Raw genomic sequence first — 19,568 nt, 5'->3', positions numbered from 1 at the left:
GAAATTTGGCCCCATCTATGGATATGTGTGTGTATATATAAATATACATACACACATACATATATAGCATAAACAACGATCTATATATATATATATCTTTTTTTTTAGTTCTCAAATGTTTTAAAAGAGAAAAGAATTTGCTGATTTATGTCAGCCTTGGAAGAGAATGGACAAATGTTGTCATTATAAAGATATTTGTATTTTGCTTTCTTTATTTTTCCAACAGAAATGAAACCAGAGATGAAGGCCAGACTCGGGGAGCAGGGTCCTCAGATCCTTGGTGTCCAGAGAGTCTACATCCAGACAAGGGAAGAGAAACGCATTAACCTGACCGTCGGGAGCAGAGCCTATCTGCTGCCCAACACATCTGTGATCATTAAGTGCCCTGTGCGACGATTCCAGAAATCTCGGATACAGTGGGAGAAGGACGGGCGTTGTCTGCAGAACTCCAAGCGACTTGGCTTCACAAAGTCAGGCTCACTGAAGATTCACAGCCTTGCGGCCCTCGACATTGGTGAGTACCGGTGCATCGCCGGCCCCGCACAGGAGACCGTGGTGCTTAAGCTCATTGGCACCGACAACCGGCTCATTGCACCCCCAGCCCTTGGAGGGCACACCAGGGAATATCCTGGGATGGACAACAACGAGGCCAGTAATCTGGGAGCCACATGGCATAAGATGAGGCTGATGTGGAACAACAAAAATGAGCTTTATCTGCACAATGGCCAAATTAACAATCAGTCTCTCTTGAGAGCTCTGTTGGGCCACTGCAGCCCTTCTGCAGGAAACGCCAACTCCTGGGAATTTGAGAACAAGCAGTTTGAAGCAGCAGTTAAGCAGGGAGCCTATAGCATGGAGACCGCCCAGTTTGATGAATTGATCAGGAATATGAGCCAGCTTATGGAAACGGGGGAGATCAGCGACGACCTGGCATCCCAGGTGATATATCAGCTGGTGGCCGAGTTAACCAAGGGGCGGCCTGCACACGCGCACTGGAGGGGCATCCCTGGAGAGGCACTCCCCACGGCTCAGCTGAGGGGAGAGACTGAAAGTGTGCCCCAAAGCCCGAACTCCAGAAGCTCAGGCAAGCTGACATTCAAGCCGAAGGGACCTGTCCTTTTGAGGCAGAGCCAACCCACCTCAATTTCCTTTAATAAAACAGTAAGTTCAAGGATTGGAAATACAGTCTACATTACAAGAAGGACGGAGGCCATCAACATACTGTGTGAGCTTGTCACCCCCACTGAGGCCACCTATACGTGGAGCAAGGATGGAGCACTGTTACAGCCCTCAGAAAAGTAAGTATAGCCAGGGTACAGTGTTTACTCTGAGATGCCTTCTAAATGGATATGCCAGCTTTCCTTAAAATACTGTCAAATTCCTTCTCCTAAGAACGTGCTTCCAACAGGATCCTTCGGAAAGAAACTCCAAAATGTTAGGGGATGGCATTCACATATGCATTGGAATTCTGAAAATGAAATTGTCCCATCACAGTCACTACCATGAAGGTGGTACAAAACTGGATACCATAAGATTAAATGTTAGCATCTACAGACTCTCTCTTTGCAGGTCACTTAACATTTAAAAATAAAATCAGGGGCTTCCCTGGTGGTCCAGTGGTTTAGACTCTGTGCTTCCAATGCAGGGGATGCAGGTTTGATCCCTGGTTGGGGAACTAAAATCCCACATGTTGCATGGTGCAGCCAAAAAATGAAAAAATTATGCCTCCAAAAAAGTGAAATCAATCAGGCCATTAAAAAAACATACTTGCAGTTCTCTTAGAATGTGCAGGAGCTGCAAGAATCTTCTATATCTGGGAGATGTGGTGTCTCGTTTGAACTCACACCAGCCCCATGAGTCTGGCAGGGCAGGAGTTGATACTTTCTCAATGGGATCATTGAGGAATAGAATCTCATGACTAATTCATGGCCAGTGAGAACCAGGGGCCACATCTTCTGGACCCCGCCAGGGATGTTAGAGAGTCACACAAATAATAGCTTTGGTAGAAAGATTACCTGAAGTCATTTTCTAATATCAGGCAATGATTTATGTCACAAAATCCAAAAGTAAGATGATAAGGATCAAAGTTTTTTGAGATATTTGAAGTACAGTATTCAGTCACCTTATTTTATTGTAATAGCTATCCATGTCAGTGCAAAAATGTCATATTTCATTCATTTTACATAAATAATGGAATAACAGAAACATTCACTCATTTTGTGTTCTCTACTGTCTCCAAATCTTGCTGTTAACACACACAGGGCTGTAGACATCTTGCTTTCTTTCAATTTGCATTCAACAGCTCCTTATTCCACCTCCAGGGATTGTTAAGAAACATAGATGTTAAATTGTTTTGCAAACCATAAGGTACTTTAAAAAAGCAAGTTTTATTTTTATCATCCTTTTTTTCCTGCATCACCTAATGTGTGAAGCACTAAAAGAAATCTAGGTAAAATTCAATTTTTATAATAAATCATTGGGCTGTCTTAGAATGGAAAGATAGAACAAATCTAATTTTTAATTTTTTTGCCTAGAACTCTGAACATTAGAGTACAATGTAGTTTTTGAAGTGGAATACACCTTCCAAATCAACTACTTAGCAGTTCTCAAATCTTTTGGTTTTAGGACTCCTTTAAAAAAATGATGAGAAGTCAAAGAACTTTTGTTAATATGAATTAACGTTATGCCAGTATGTTAATATATCTCATGATGTTTATGCTGTTAGAAATTAAAACCATGAAACATTTTAAATAGATGTTTGTTAATTAATTTAGAAGTAATAGTAGTAAGCCCAATTCATGTTCATATAAATAACATAATTTTGAAAAGCAGTATTTTAAACATTAATGATAATGGCATTGTTTTACATCTCTGCAAATCTCCTTAATGTCTGGCTTAATAAAACATAGCTGGGTTTTCTCCTCAATGCTTCTACCTTCAGTCTGTTGCCATATGTTGTTTTAATTGAAGTTTATGGAGAAAATTGGGCTTCATACATATATAGATAGGTTAGTTGGGAGGAGAAGGAATATATTCATAATCTTATAAGGTAATTATGGCTATTCTTCTTTAATGCTACACTAAAAATAGACACGCGGTAGTTTCTTAAAGGTTAGATGGAATGTGGAATCTAAAACCATGTTGAGGAGATTTTGGTAGTCTGTTACAATGAAATCTGTTGCTTTATCTTGTTCTTTGAATGGATCTTTTAACTAGACTACATTTTATAATGTCATACATTGGTCATTTGGAAAATGTTGGCTGACTGAGTTATATACATCTTCCAAATGTTAACACATTCCATTATACAATACCAAAAATACACATATTCTTTAATATTACTGTCCCAACTTTTCAGAAAGGTCTTTGAACTTTGAGAAGCAGTCAGACTCATAGTGAGCGTGACTGATTTTCTCAAATTTTAATTTTCACTCGAAAGCTTGAATTTTATCATCGTCAACAATTACTGTCAGTTATTTTTCTTGCATTGGCCAGCTCATTTTTGTTCATTAAAAAAATATATCTTCCAAATACCTAAATCCAAATAACCCTGGCTTATCTGTCAGTCATTATTTCAAGTAAAGTAGTATGCCATGAAAAAGGAGCTAGTTCAGCTAGCAGTTCAAACAGTCACACCCACAGACTTTGGCAGACAGCAGAGGTATGGTGTGTATTTCCTGTTTTGTTGTACAGAATGTTATAAAAGTTACACTCAGGGGTAGAGATTTAGTGAAATAATAAGTTCTACTGCTTCATTAAGGACATTCTTATGGGAAATTGGCTTTTTGTTTTTACTGCAAGTGTGTGGTAGCCAGAATACAGTGACTACTGGTACACTTTGCTGCCATAACTTTGATTCCATTCTGGTGCCAACTTTTATCCACAATTGCTTTTACTATCAGTGCAAATGTCAACACTCACAGTGAAAAAGGCAAATAATGGTATAGTATCAATATTTACTATTATGAAAATAGTTTTGACCTCACAGACCCCTGGGACCCAAGTACCACCCTTTCAGGATTGCTCAACAATTTCACTTTAGAAATTATAAGGAACATTAGCCAAACCCAAATTGGGAAACATTCTATTTATTATCAGTAGTCCTCAAAACTGTCAAAGTCATCAAAAAAAGGGAAGGGGTCGGGGAAAGACAGAAAAATTGTCACAGACCTTCTGGAGACTAAGGAGACACAATGTCTAAATAAAATATGATGTCCTGAATGGGAGACTGTGCAACAGGATAAGAATATTAGTGGAAAAACTAATGAAATCTACATAAAGACTGAAGTTTTGTTAACAACAGTGATGGACCAATGCTGGTGCCTTAGTTGTGATGAAAGTATCACATGCTGAAGATGTTCACATCAGGGCAAACCAAGAAAGAAGGAGATAAGAACCCTCTGTGCTATCTTTGTTGCTTTTCTGTAATGCCAACATCATTCCAAAATAAAGTTTGTTTCAAAAAAAAAAAGAAACTATGAGAAACAGAGGCTGAGAAAGTTGATCAACTGATTTGTGGCCATAAAGTACTAGAGGGATATGGTAGAAGACTGTGGTTAGTTCAAGTCAGTGTTTGTTGAACTGAGTTGATTTGTGATCATCTGACTTGCTCAAGTGGAATTTGCATTAGTTTTTGTGACTGAGGCTCCTGAAGATCCCATAAAGATCCTGCCATCCTAACTCAGACCTGTTTCTGCATACTTTAAGGACCAGCCATTTGACACTGACGCAGTCCTACTTGGCTAGTAAGAGTTTTTGTTTTTAATATTTTAAGGGAATTTTTAAGAGATCTATTTTTATTTCCATTTTTTCTCCAATACACCTAATTAATTTTTTCAACTTATGTTTAAATTTCTTTATGCAACAAAAGTTCTTGAGTTTAGATATATTTTTCTGACTTTCACAAATCTTTTCAACTGAAGTCATGCAGAAATGGAATGATGTTTCCAAGCGCCCGTCTCCGATAGGAGGCAACAGTGTAGGCGTGAAGTGTGTTTGGATGCCAGCTGAGTAAGAGATCACAGCTAGGAAGCGAAGGCTGTGGGTGGATTCCCTAGGGGTGACGTCTGTGGAGAGATCAGCTTCATTATCACTTCAAGTAAAGAATAAGATTTTGTGGTGGAGGTCAAGATCAGATTCCTTAAAGTACTCTACCTTCTGGTTCTCCAGCCCAGGGACTGGTCCAGCCTGGATCCTGGGTGACATCACCTGGCAGGAAGGTTCATGTGTGCTCAGCTATTTCTCGGTGACTGCTTGCTGTACTGTAAAACTGAGGCCAGTGAAACAAAGGAATCCTTTGAGAATTGCTAAATCATACAAACATACATATGAAATAATTTAAGAAAAGATTTTCATGTATAAACATTTGTCATGTAGAGTTATTAGTTTTACTTTTTTTCTTAATCAACTGTTCCTTAACAGGGATTTGACAGTAAGAGCCTAGCCCTGGTCATAGCTACCTCTGCCTTATTCCTGTTTTTGTTCTGGGCAATTCAGCTGTTTTGGTCTCTTCCCACCTTTGTATACTTCATTTGTGGGTTGCAGGGGAGCTTGCATTCTCTAGTACATTGATTTTCTACTATTATTCTGTTCTATTCTAGTCATTCATACACTGAGTCATTAAATGTTTTTGAAAACTTGCTATATAAAAGGTACTGTGCTAGACATTGAAAATGCACAGCTGTGAATAAAATCTGGTCCCTGCTTTTGAAAAGATCACAATCTCATGAGAATAAAAAGATATTTCATCAAATAAATATATGAACCAAACCAGAAGGAGCCCAGAGGGGGCAGAAGATAACTCTAGGAGTATTGGCGAAAGCTTTACAAGGGAAATTACATTTGCTCCAGGACTCAGTGGGTAAGTCAGAGTTGCCAAAAGTGGGGAAGGGCATTCCAAATAGAGTGAACAACATATGCAAAAGCTCAGGGTGATGAAAGACCATGGAATGTTCTGGAAACTGTTAGAGGTTCTTTATGGCTACAGCAGAGGGTAAGCAAGCAATGTAAAGTGACAGGAAATGAAGTGGCCCAGTTCAGTTCATGAAGAAACATAGAGTATTTAGCAGTTGGTCAAAACAGTCAGTCATGCTTAAAATCTTGCATGCTAGACTTCAGCATTAGGCAAACCAAGAACTTCCAGATGTCCATGCTGGGTTTAGAAAAGGAAGAGGAACTAGAGGTAAAATTGCCAACATTCACTGGATTATAGAGAAAACAAGGGAATTTCAGAAAAACATCTATCTCTGTTTCATCGACTATGATAAAGCCTTTGACTGTGTAGATCATGACAAACTGTGGAAAACTCTTGGAGAGATGACAATACCAGACCATCTTCCCTGTCTCCTGAGAAACCTGTATGAGGGTCAAGAAGCAACAGTTAAAACCCTGTATGGGACAACTGATTGGTTCAAGATCAAGAAAGGAGTACGACAGCGCTGTCTGCTGTCACCCTGTTTGTTTAACCTGTACACCGATCACATCATGAGAAATGCTAGGCTGGATGAGTTACAAGCCGGAAGGTGGGAGGAACATCAACAATCCCAGATATGCGGATGATACCACTCTAATGGCAGAAAGTGAAGAGGAACTAAAGAGCCTCTTGACAAGGGTGAAGGAGCAGAGTGAAAGAGCCGGCTTAAGACTAGATAGTAAAAAAACTAAGATCATGGCTTCTGGCCCCATTACTGCATGGCAAATAGAAAGGAAAAGGTGGAAGTAGTGACAGATTTCCTCTTCTTGGGCTCCAAAATCACTGCGGACGGTGACTGCGGCCATGAAATCAGAAGACAATTGCTTTTTGTCAGGAAAGTGATGACAAACCTAGACAGTGTGTTGAAAAGCAGAGACATTATTACTCTGCTGACAAAGGTCTGTATAGTCAAGTCTTTGGTCTTCCCTGTGGTCATGTACGGTTGTGAAAGCTGGACTGTAAATAAAGCAGAAGTAAAGAAGGCAAAACCCCAAAGAATTGATGCCTTTGAACTGTGGTGCTGGAGAAGACTTCTGAAAGTCCCTTGGATAGCAAAGAGATCAAACTAGTCAATCTGAAGGGATATGAACCCTGAATATTCACTGGAAGGACTGATGCTAGAAAAGATGCAGGGCAGAAGGAGAAGAGGGCATTAGAGGATAAGATGGCTGGACGGGATCACCAATGCAATGAACATGAATTTGGGCAATCTCTGGGAGATGGTGAGGGACAGGGAGGCCTGGCGTGCTGCAGTCCACGGGGTCGCAAAGAGTTGGACATGGTTGGGCAACTGAACAACAACAACATAAAAATCCATGTTGCTAAGATCTGTAAAATGGGAAGAAGGCAGGTAAAAAAATAGCATATGGACTGCTGATCCAGATAATCTATTAGCAACTTCAAATCAATAAGAAAAAATTAAAATTCAAGTGAAACAAGTATTCTTTCCCATCCCCTGAATCAGTATCTCGCCTGTGAGGATACTCTTGGCCAGCTCTGATTTTCTAAGTGGTATTTACATGCAGATGTTTGTGAATGTCAATAATTGGGAAACCATAAGGGGTTCACACAGTGTAACCCTGATTCTTAAGAGCATGCTCAAAACCCAATACAGTGCAGCAGTAGCTTTGTTACTTCCACTGAGCTTTTCAAGCCATGAGAAAATAACCATTGCCAGGGAGCAGTAACTAAAGGTCCACTCACTTCCAGCATGAAAATCTGAACTGAAAAATTCACATCTGTAGTCTGTTAGAAAGGATCAGGGCAGAAAATGCAGGCTTAACCTCCAGCAAACTAACACTAGTTTCTTTTTTAAAACATGGTAAATTAAGCATTGAGTCCATCCGGAAGAGTCTATTATGCAGAGTGAGATAGGAAGTCTGGATCTCTGAGCACAGTCCAGCTCTACCGTCTCAATGAGTTTCAGCCAAAAAGAGTGACTTTTCCACCCTCCAGTCTGTATGTTGCTGTTTAGTCTCTAAGTTGTATCTGACTCTTTGTGACCCCATAGACTGTAGCATGCCACGTTCCTCTATCTATGGAGTTTCCCAGGCAAGAGTACTGGAGTGGGTTGCCATTCCCTCCTCCAGCTCCAGTCTACACAGTGGTCTGCTTATAGGCAGGAAGCTTGACAAGATTATCTTCTGGATCCTTGCCAGCCCAAAGTCAATGTCTTCATTCTCTTTGGGTCGCTGTGGTTCTCAAGTAGGTCATTGTGTCACATGAATACATCCTCTTTCTAACTGTTCTACAGAGTCATTTTGGATGGAATGGGGAAAATACAGATACGGAAACCTACAAAGAAAGACCAAGGAACATATGGATGTGCTGTAGCTAATCATCTCGGTTCAGATGTGGAAAGTTCTTCTGTGCTGTATGCAGGTAATGCCCATTATGCAGCCTGGAGTGTCCGGGTGTGGTCTGGTTTTTTAACATTAAACTCTGGAGCAGCAGTTACCATGCTTCACACAGCAGAATCACTGGGGAAGAGGATGTTAAAACACAGATCTCCAGACCCCATTCCCAGGGGTTCTGACACAGCAGGCTTGGAGTGAAGTCTGAGTATGTGCACTTTTTTTGGCCTTGAGGCATGTGGAATCTTAGTTCCCCAACCTGGGATCAAACCCATGACCCCTGCAGTGCAATCTTAGAGAAGTCTTAACCACTGGAACACCAGGGAAGTCCCAGAATGTGCCTTTTTAACGTGTTCCCAGGTTATGCTGACACTGCTGGCCTAAGGACCACGCTTTGAAAACAGCTGCTCTAGAGTTCACCTTCTAAGAATTGGAAATTAACAAGATGGGGTTTAGTTGGTGGTGTTAATAGTGCTGACTTTTTGTTTTTAAAATGCCACCATCCAACGAAAGAGATAATTATCCTTTAAAGGTTGATGTATACCTCCCAATGGCACTCCTCTGCCCAATCCTTAAAAACACTTTCAGGAAACTGTCATTGTAAATTAGTGTAAATTGTCCCAGGAAGTAGACAAACTCATTTTAATATTAAAGTGTGCTTTTTGATGAAGGAACATTTTTAGCTGGCAAAGTTGTAAGCAATGCTTCCTTGTGGCAGGCTCATGATCTGGGATCAAAAGTCAAATAAGAAAGTTACCCTCCAACTCTCTGCTCTGTGGTTTCTGGTATCTATGGCTCAAATAACTAAGATAAGATGAGGAGAAAGACAATTATCAGGGATTGGAACCCAGCATTTAGACAGTCAAGCATTGATGTAGGTAGTCCATCACATCTATAACCTGCCTGAAGAGGTGGGACCAGTTGATTTTCAAAGCTCTTTGGATCTGCATGGCTTGGTGCCCCATCCCTCTCCTGGCTGTATTCCCATGGTAGGACCTTCACACCTTGATTTCTTGTGTCTTGATCCTCCTGGGTGATTATCCTCTGCGAGCATCTGCTCCTTTCTAGAAAACCTCAGTTTTGAGGTTCTGTATTGTTGGGAGAAACAGAAGTCTCTCTTGCAGCTTGCAAGTTTCCTCTTAAGTCCATCCCAGGATAACCCAGATTCATGGGAGAGCTGGTGCAAGTTCCTTAAGGGCCAGAGGACACATGACAATGACAGTCCTCTCTCAGCCCAAGAGTCCCTGTATTTTCAACTCCCAGCATACCGTTTCAGTGCCCCAGGCACTCCAGGAACAAATGGAACATTTGGCCACCTGAACATGATCCTTCCCAAATTCTCTTCTGCAGAAGACATGGTTACCAAACAGCTAAATATTGTTACTCTTTCACATGCTATGCATTAGTGATTAAAAAAAAAAAAAGTAAAGAAATATGTGAGAACTTCCCTGGTGGCCCATCGGTTAAGAATCTGCCTTCCAATGCAGGGGATGTGGGTTGAATCCCTGGTTGGGGAACCAAGATCTCACTTGCTTCTGGGAAACTAAGGCCGCACATTGCAACTACCGAGCCTGTGCGCCGCAGTCAGAGAAGCCTGTGGGCTGCGATGCAGACCCAGCACGGCCCCTCCCTCCAAACGCTTCCATGCTAAGGTGGAGGAGGGAAACCAGCCACGGCAGCAACTCCATGGTAGAGGAACGTGACCTTCCCTCACCCCCACATGCTCCTGAGAGACCCCTGGGCAACCAGCACGTTTCTCTACCTCATCACCCATCACCCTGTAAAGGTAGTGGTGTCTTCCACCAGTCTCTGACCTGATTGAGGACAAGAATGTTTGTGTTCCAACTTGGTATTTCCATTGTCCAGTCCAGGCACAGAGTATATTTCCTGAATGACTTCATAAATGAATCTGGTAAAAGTACATGGTTCTTAAAATCCAGGAAAGTAAAAGTCTGTGAATGAGTTCCTGATTCTTTATGACCTTGTTTTTATTTTATTTTTTTCCATACAAGTTTTGTGCAGGTTTCATTCACATTTTCCTTCCAGAAAGAGAGTCAGATGGTCCCGGGACCTGGTCTGTTTTGGTCCTGCCTTTACTCATCCAAGGATGCACTGCAGAGATATCACTCCTGCTCTTCCATGCCTTTCTCTGAATGAATTTCTGACTTCCTTCTTTTTCAAATGATCAAAGAGGATTTTATCCTCCAATTTATCCCCTGATTTTATCCTTTAATTTATCCCCAGTTTTGGTTATAAAGCCAAAATACCCTCACAGTCTGTATATGGTGGTTGCATTGCCTCTTTGTAGATATCTCTATAGATATCTCATCTGTGCATCCACCCATTGAGCACCTCCAGCCTGTAAGTATGCAAGTCCCTGTGGGGCACCACGGGGGATGCGGACTGAGCCAGGAGGCTGCACCTGCTCTCCAGGAGCTTGGCAGAGCTTACCAAGTGCAGTGAGGTCACTCAGAGCAAAAGTCTGAATCTAACAGAGTTTCCTGCTCCCTTTGAATTAAGAGGCACCTGTCGTCTTATCTGTTGGAAGAAACATCACCAGACCAGAGCATGGCCATCTCTCCGTTGTGATTGGCGGCTTCGTGGAGGCACCCCTGCAAGCAAATGTGACCATACAGTGTCCTGTAAAAGGTGAGTGTGGCCATTTCTAGTGGGAGGGCACAGGCCAGCCCAGGGTGGCCAGGAGGCACCAGCTAGCATTTTGGTAGCTCAGACAGTCCTGTGGGCTTAAAAACCTGATTTTTCAGCACCCGGACAGAAGATCTGTCTCGCAAGAGTATGTGTACACCAGCTCGTAAGGCTCGTGTGTAAAATAGAATACAGTTTACTCATTCTCAGTGAGGGCTGGGAGGACATGAACACGACTTCCCTGTAGCCGGCATGTTCATACTGGCCAGACCACAGCTCTCCGTCCCTGTGGCAGGTCTGCACAAAAGGCCAACTTCTAGCAGGTGGTTGCCTAGAGAGTGCAGAGTCAGAGCGAGGAACTGTGTGGGAAATCATTAGCTGTGTCCTCCAGCTTGATCAAGGCTGTGCTGGAGAAGGCCAAGTCAGCAAGGGGGGACGTCGAGGTCCTCTGGCCTGGTCTCTCTGTCCTGGACTGTCCTTGGCTGAGCGTCACCATTCTATGCCTCGGTGGCTCTTTCTGCTCTGTTTGCAAAAGCCAATAAACCTTCTTTCTAACTGATTTGCTTTTTCTTTAAGAAAAACTACATTTTCATCCGATCTCATCTTAATCTAGGGCCATTCTATCTCTTTAAACCACATATTCTTAAGACTTAACCTGAGCCTGTGCATCCCCAAACTGAGATCAATATTATAAACTCCTCAAAATGACGATCTACTGTTTTAAGGTGACCTTGCATATGCCTATTATTGACTGTGCATTGATTAAATTCTCTGGAGAGAACTGTATTTGCCTGGTTTCCACATTCTTTTGGTGTACCTGTAGTTGCAGCCACTTAAGATGAGTCTCGCCAAGGCAAGAGAGCCCAGGGTAACCCGAGGAGCCCTTACTGCTGGTCCGGGTACCGCAGAAAAGGTGCATGTGATGGCAGGATTCTAGAGCACAGCCTTGCAGCTCTGAGGCTCTGCCTCCCTGTGATGGTCACTTACCTGTCATGTTTCTGGAACTGCACCTCCAGCTTCACCAACAGTGGAAATTTGCACACCCCTGAGGTATTATTTTTCACCGCTTGTAAGTCCCTGCAGTGTTTGAAGTCCTTACCCGGACTTTTGAAAAATCCCTCCAGCCTCCCAACTGACTCCACCCGCAAATATGTGAGTTTTCTGGCAAAACACACCCACCATTATAGAAGGGCCAGCATTCTCTGGCCTCAGCAAGGAGAAAAGCAGAATGGAACTGTGCAGTTTGCCAAGCCACACATATCTAGAATTTCTATGGCCCTACACCTGCAGAGGATTCTGCAAAATAGATCTGACTTCTATTAAGAGAAACCTCAACTTTTAACATTATTTCTAAACTTCTTATTTCCCCGTAATAGTTCACAATTAGACTTGTGGGGGGTGGGGGTTGGTGGGGGACAAGCCTCTGAAAGGAGTGGGATGTGTTATTTGCGGTCATAGGTCAGGGACTGGATTCAGCGGAAACTGTCTTCAGGAGGGAAGCCTGCAGCTAACACCATTAAACTTGTCGCGGTTTACTCTCCGGCCAGGCCCCAGCAGTGTGTGGGCCGTCTCTGACCACTCAGACTCCGGCAGCCTCTTGGACTCTGTACAGTTCTCACTCTCTCGGGGCCTCTTCTGCCTCCTCCCTCCACCTCCCCCGCCCCCGCCCCACTTTCAGCCCTTCCTAGGAATGGGCCCATTTGGTCTCTCTTTACCTGGCAGCCACCCCTACAGACCAGACCCCAGGAACTCATCAGGAGTCCTTTCCTTTTCAAAATAAACCCCTCATTTTGAGTTGTATGCCATTTTAAATAAGCCTGAAGTGAATTTACTGTGTCTTCTTATGGGCAGAAGCCATAACTCACATAGTTGTTCATGGAGATTCATCTTTTTAGATATAGGTGGTGACCCTCGTGTATGATGGCAGGTGAGTCACGTGTCTGTCCTACTTGCCTCTCTGAAATGGGAAATAGACTGTATCGGTGGAAGAAGGGGCCTTGGCTATTATCTAATACAGTCTCTAATTTAATAGAGGAGGGCATCATAACACTGACAAACTTGAATACTGCTTTCTGAAATTACATTTCTTTCATGTTGCAAATTGTGATTATTCCCATCAATCTGTGGCATGTATACATTTTTATTTTTCAGTTGCCCTTAAAATGCTTATACTAATTAAACTGGGTTTATCTATTCATAACTTTTAGACATATTTATTAGTTCTTTCTTATAGCTTATGTTTTATTTAACCCATGTGGTATAGATATCAATAGTGATTCTCCCTAGTCACACTTGCATGATTTTCTAATAAATGATAGTAAATAATAGGACCTGAGAATCTGCATTTCCAAGGTTAAAAGCTGTAAGTTGCAAGTGTTATTTGTCTTATTTTTATTTTTAAATTGATTTTTATTATATGATTATATGATTATAACTAACAATGATATGTTAGTTTTTACTGACAGCAAAGTGAATCAGTATACGTATGTATATTTTCCCCTCTTTTTTGATTTTCCTTCCCATTTAGGTCACCACAGAGCACTGAGTGGGGTTCCCTGAGCTATATAGTAGGTTTTCATTAGTTAGCTATGTCATATAGAGTGAAGTAAGTCAGAAAGAGAAAAACAAGTGTTATATATTATTGCATATAAGTGGAATCTAGAAAAATGGTATCAATGATCTTATTTGCAAAACAGAAATAGAGACACAGACATAGAGAACAAATGTATGGACACCAAGTGGGGAAGGGGAGGGGGGATGAATTGGGAGATTGTGATTGTTTTATCCTTTAAAAAAAAAAAAGAAAGTTTCCTGTAAAAATGAGGGAGGTGGGAGTTTAAACTGCACCCTCTCTGCCACCTTCTGGTAAGAAAGGGAAGCCCATCAGGAAAATGCCCAGTAAATATCAGCAGCCACATATTTTTTCATGTGTTCATGCTTAGAGCATCATTTATCCTATAATTTTCTGTGATGTCTGTGTTGGGTTGCTTGTTATTCTTATCCCTTAAACTCATTAGCAGTGCGGCTAATCTGAGCCTCTGCTCTAAACTGTTCTGGTGTGTTGGGCTCCTCTTCAGTCTCTAAGAAGCTCTATTGGTCCACAGATTTGGAATGGAGTTAAGCTAGGAAGATGCTTCGGAAAACAGTTTGGCAGTTTCCCCAAAAGTTAAGCATATGACCCAACACTTCCACTCCTAAATATATAGCCAAGACAAATGAAAACACATGTTCACACAAAAACTCATACTCAAATGCTCATAGCAACTTTCTTTTTAATAGCCAAACAGTGGAAGCAACTGAAGTATCCATCAACTAATGAACAGGTAAACAAAAGGTAGTATATCCATGCAATGATATTTTATTTGGTCATAAAAAGGAATGAAATATTAACACGTGCTAAGACATGGATGAATCTTTAAAAATCGGGGTTAAGTGAAAAAAGCCAGACATGAAAGATCACATATTATATGATTACATTCCATGAAATGTCTAGAGTGGGCAAGTCCATAGGGACAGATTGGAGGCTGCCAGTGGCCAAAAGGAGAGGAAAATGCAAGAGAGTGGAGAGTAATGACTAATAGGCATGGGTGTCTCTTTGGGGGTGAGGAAAATGTTCTGGAGTGAGATAGGTCTGTGGTTTCACAACTTTATGAATATACTAAGAAAACGCTGAACTGTAGACTTTGAGAGGGTGAATTTTATAGTGTTTCAATGATATCTTATTAAAATCATAATCATAATACAATATAATAGCATGTAAAGTTTTAAAACCCACGGCACAATCATATGTTTTATTTGTGAGCATACGGCAAAAATATATAAACTTTCATGGGAAGGACGTGTATGTACCAATGTCAGGTTTGTTGGTACTGCTGGAAGAAAAAAGAAGGGAAAAAGTTTGGGAACAGAACTTTAGCTATAATGCTTTGTTGTTTAAAGAAAAACCAACAAAATAAGGCAAACTGCCTTCTAAAAAACATAAACTTAACTGTGGTATAGATTTAAGCCCTACATCCCTGTCATTTTTCAGCTCCCTACTGATAGGAGGGGTTGTGGGAGATAAGTGGGTTCAGTTCAGTTCAGTCGCTCAGTCGTGTCTGACTCTTTGTGACCCCATGACCCGCACCACGCCAGGCCTCCCTGTCCATCACCAACTCCTGGAGTCCACCCAAACCCATGTCCATTGAGTCGGTGATGCCATCTAACCATCTCATCCTCTGTCATCCCCTTCTCCTCCTGCCCTCAACCTTTCCCAGCATCAGGGTCTTTTCAAATGATAAGTGGGTAGAAGGTACAAAATGAGTGCGCACAGTGTGTGTGCAGCAGATGGTAGAAGCAAGGTTCTAACCTGGTAGCATCAGGGGCCTAGGTACTCCAGGAGTTGAGCAGAGAGAAGGAAAGCCTTTCGTATGTAAGAGATGGAGATCTGTTTCAGAAGAAATAGATTATATAGTTTTAAAGGTACTCTCTTAATTGGGGTTTTTTTGAGTTAGAATGCTGTGAAATATACCTAGAGTTTTGTTGATGTGTAACTGAATTATTAGCTTTCTTTACTGGCCTTAATGATTCCAGGGGAGGATTTTGACAACAGTTTTTGCTGTGCAGCAAGATGATATGCTTGAACTCCTAAGCACAGCCTCATCTCTCTGACAATTATTTTCCCCTATCAAGTGTTGGTTTATACTGTATGGTGTGGAACTCAATGGTGGTGATTTAACATCTTTAAGTCACAAATCCCTTTGGCTGCCCCCCTGCTCCCTGCCCCCACACAAAAAAAGACTCTCTTTCCAGAAAAATACACTTACCCACAACATTTTGCATATAACTTTCAGAATACATAGCCCTTAACCTTAACCCTAACTTGAGTCTCTAATATGTGTCAGCTTGAACAGGCTGTGAGGTGGATATCATTACTATCTTTGTATTGCTAATGAGTTAACATGCTTAGATGTGTGAGCTGAGATTTAGTCCCAAGTCTGTGTGACTCTTGAAGAACTGGAGGGAGGATGAGGCTCTGGGCTTGAGGCAGCAGAATGCAGACCCAGGTGGTCTAACCAGAGAGGAGAGTGTCAAGGCTGAGGTCTGAGGCAGGACTGAGGAGGAGGCGCAGCTTGGGGACAAGGTGTCAGGGCTTCGGGTATGGGCAAAACCAGGGCCCAACCTCACTGGAGGACCGTCTGGTATGGGAGGTCTAGGTTCCAGGCAGAGTCCACCAAGAGGCTGGCCTGCAGGCTGCCAGCCAGCACTAGGCCAGAGGTCTGACCCAGTCTGCCCTCTCTGTCCCCAGGAGGATGGAGGTCTCCCCTTGCTTGCAGTAGCAGGAAAGGAACATGGCGAGTCGGTCTGGTAATGACTCCCTACTGCCTCACCTAAGGCTGATATACGTGGGTTATTGGTCTATTGGATGAAAAAGCTCACTTATAAACTAGTTGTCTATTCTTTGAGGATCTGCTAAAGCTCTATCCTGAATGCTCCTTGAAACATGATTTTCTTCTCACCTTTGATCTATCTCAGTTTCCCATTTGGAGGAAACATAAGTCTCTATACGATCAAGAAGTAGAAAGAAATGCTGGAAGATGGCTTGGTGGTCCAGTGGCTAAGACCCTGTGCTCCCAATGCAGGGAGGCCAGGTTCAAGACCTGGTCAGGGAACCAGATCCCACAGGCCACAACTAAGTGCTTATATTGTGACTAAAGATCCCGTGTGCTGCAGCAAAGACCCAGTGCAGCCAAATAAGTTTAAAAAAAGAAATTCTGGGACATGGTGTTAAGAGCTAGATGTGCAGAATGAAAAACAGAAAGGGCTGTTCAAGCACCTGGCAAATTTCATTCTTATTGCCCGAAAGCCATGTGCTTGGGCTTCTGTGTTTGCAGAGTCCCACCATCTCTTGAAGCATTCAGACTGCAGCTCTCATGGGCGATTCCTGTCATCAGCAACACTGCTTTCATCCCCAGATATCTGCATCTGCTCTTGTCTTCGGTCCTAGCAATATGCGTCTGTCCTGAAAACTTCAGACACCCAGCCCCATGGTAACCTTCAGCCCTTTACGTGGTGAAAACAGCTGACCCACAGGCCTTTGAGCTTGTCATTTCACAGCGTGCCTGTTTATTCTCTGCCCTGCAGACAACTACCTGCCTCTCTCCTAGGTACCATCAACAGACCAGTGGATGAATCAACTCTCTCCCCCAACATAACAGTGTGACTAAAAGACTGCCGCATTTTTTCAGTTTTGTGAGTTGGACATCCTTATATTAAAAAAAAAAATTTTTTTTTTTTTAAGAATTGGTTCTGCTACTGTTTGCAAACCCTTGGTTGGAATACTAGAATAGGTCTTACGACCTGTGGCAGGTTCCTGCTCCCAAACTAATGTATAACCTCTCCACAGTGATATCTTATATCAGATTTACCACAGCTTTCCCCCCGTGGTTTTTGTGTTAGCACGGTTCTGATATGAAGACTCACTAAGCCCCCCTAGATGGAGGTGACTCAGCCCTGACGGAACTTGCTGGACTGCATGTTCATCTTGGAGGCAGAGACTTGCTTCCTCTGCCCTGCTTTCCAAGGTCTCCTCTTGGTGATCATCTGAAGCTCCAGTTCTAATGTAACAAGTGGCTTCACTCCCGACGGGTCTCTGAGTGGTGCCGGGGCTCGCCCTGTGTTCTCCTGGCTCCTCAGAATGTGGTGGGAGTGGAAGCCAGGGTGTCTGGTGCAGAGCTCCCCAGACCTGTCTGAGATCTGCCAGGGAGTAGTGAGGGAGCTTGTCTTTAAAGGCAGTAAGAGAGGCTAACCTGGTGGCCCAGTGACTAAGGCTCGATGCTGCCAGTGCAGGGGGTTCGATCCCTGGTTGGGGAACTAAGGTCTCATATGCCATGTGGTGGGGCCAAAAGATAAAAAATATAGGCAGTAAGAGCCAAGGCCTCAAACCAATCATACCTACTTACCTGTAAGGAAGTCCCTACTTGCTGTCTGCCCCATGGATCTCGACTTCAGCTCTTTGATGCTGTGAGACCCCAGACATGGATGGAGAGCTCAGGATGGCTATGGAGGCTGGAGGCATCTCTCATGTAAAACACACAGAACCATCAGAAGCCCTTGAATGACTCGTTCGTCCACAGTCACTCCTTGGCCCTAACTGTGCCTTCCTAGTAAGAGAGAGGGGTACACAGGACCCACACTGGGTGGGGGCTGAAGGAGAGGAAATTTCACTGGAATTCAACCTCCAGAAATTTTAAAAAGCATGAGGGCTTCTCGGTTCAGGCTGGAAAAAAAGGCATTCAGATACCATTGATGGAAGAAAAACTGTCACCGTGGAGAGAACACCCTACATTTTGGTGTGATAACAAAGAACCCAAATACAATTTCAACATCTCTAGTAACATCCCAATTTAGGAGCCCCTTTAATTTTTCTTATTTTTCATTCATTTATTTCCCCTAGCTCTGTATTTGATAATTCAACACCCATGTGCTTATTTTCATGACTGGCAAGTTATATACAAGTCATTTTATTACCATGGATAGTGTCAGTTTGAGGCTTCCCTGGTGGTTCAGGCAGTAAAGAATCTTCGTGCAATGCAGGGGACCTGGGTTTGATCCCTGGGTCTGGAAGATCCCCTGGAGGAGGGAATGACTACCCACTCCAGTATTCTTTCCTGGAGAATCCCATGGACAGAGGATCCTGATGGGCTACAGTCCATGGGGTCGCAAAAAGAATCAAATGTGACTGAGCAACTGACACATACAGTGTCAGTTCAGGCCTGGACATCACCTCCCACCCCCCCCACCCCCCACCCCCCGCCCTGAAAGAGTTTGATTTAATTTCTCTGCCATATGGCCTGAGAATGGGGTTTTTTAAGGCTCCCAAGATGATTCTGATGTGCAGCCAAGGTTAAGAACCAGTGCTTTAGCCAGTAAGGGGGGGCCAAAGAGTCTTCTGGAACTTACCTCAAATGTTCTCAAAATGAGAGCCTCTTGCCCAGGGAGCAGTGGGGAACAAGGAGTGAACCGGAGGCTGGGTTAAAGGGCAGGGTGGGATCCATGCTCTGGGCTTGTTCTGGTGCATCAGGCATGTCAACACGTTCAGAGTTCTGCAAAGAACTCAGCTTCAGGGTCAGAGAGGGTCATGAAGAGCAACCTTAAGACAGAGCTTTAAGAATTAGTAGAAATTTTCCAAGTGATTAAGAGGGAGGGAAGACACAGAAAATCTTAGCGTTACACACAGTTAGATGAGAACAGTGAGGTTCTTGGGGCTGGAGAAGGAGCTGCTGTGAGCAGCGGTACCTGCATGTTGAAGGGCTTTTGTCTTTTCTCCTTCAAGAAGAGTCGAAGCTATGGAGCTGGGGAAACTGAATCTTACTCCCCATCACTCCTAAGGAGAAGGGAACCACTTCATAGAGGAAGTGGGGCAGCTCAGAGACACAAGAGGAGTCGATGCCTTGAGGGAGGAGGAAAGGGAACCTTGGGGAGTCAACCAAGCCTTGAGGTTTCACCCTGGGAGCTTCACTGACACCACCCACATGAGGTTCTGCAGGATTTGGAGGGGGCAGGAGGAAGATCAACTTGTAGGTCATGGTACCTGACTGCCAAACAAGCCATACAAT

At 43.0% G+C, this 19,568-nt stretch overlaps 1 protein-coding gene across 3 annotated transcripts in view; it reads left to right on the top strand.

Moving 5' to 3' along the window:
- Positions 1–19,568, top strand: part of ADAMTSL3 (ADAMTS like 3) — a 361,288-nt gene that overhangs the window by 291,145 nt on the left and 50,575 nt on the right. For all 3 annotated transcript variants that reach the window (XM_065906671.1, XM_065906673.1, XM_065906672.1), the window contains exons 21-23: positions 227–1,298; positions 8,226–8,353; positions 10,846–10,974. In XM_065906671.1, the coding sequence (XP_065762743.1) occupies positions 227–1,298; positions 8,226–8,353; positions 10,846–10,974 (1,329 nt within the window). The remainder of the gene's footprint in view (positions 1–226; positions 1,299–8,225; positions 8,354–10,845; positions 10,975–19,568) is intronic.

Source organism: Muntiacus reevesi, chromosome 15 (assembly GCF_963930625.1).
Source record: "Muntiacus reevesi chromosome 15, mMunRee1.1, whole genome shotgun sequence".
NCBI lineage: Eukaryota > Metazoa > Chordata > Mammalia > Artiodactyla > Cervidae > Muntiacus > Muntiacus reevesi.
This window is presented reverse-complemented; position numbering and strand designations above follow the sequence as displayed.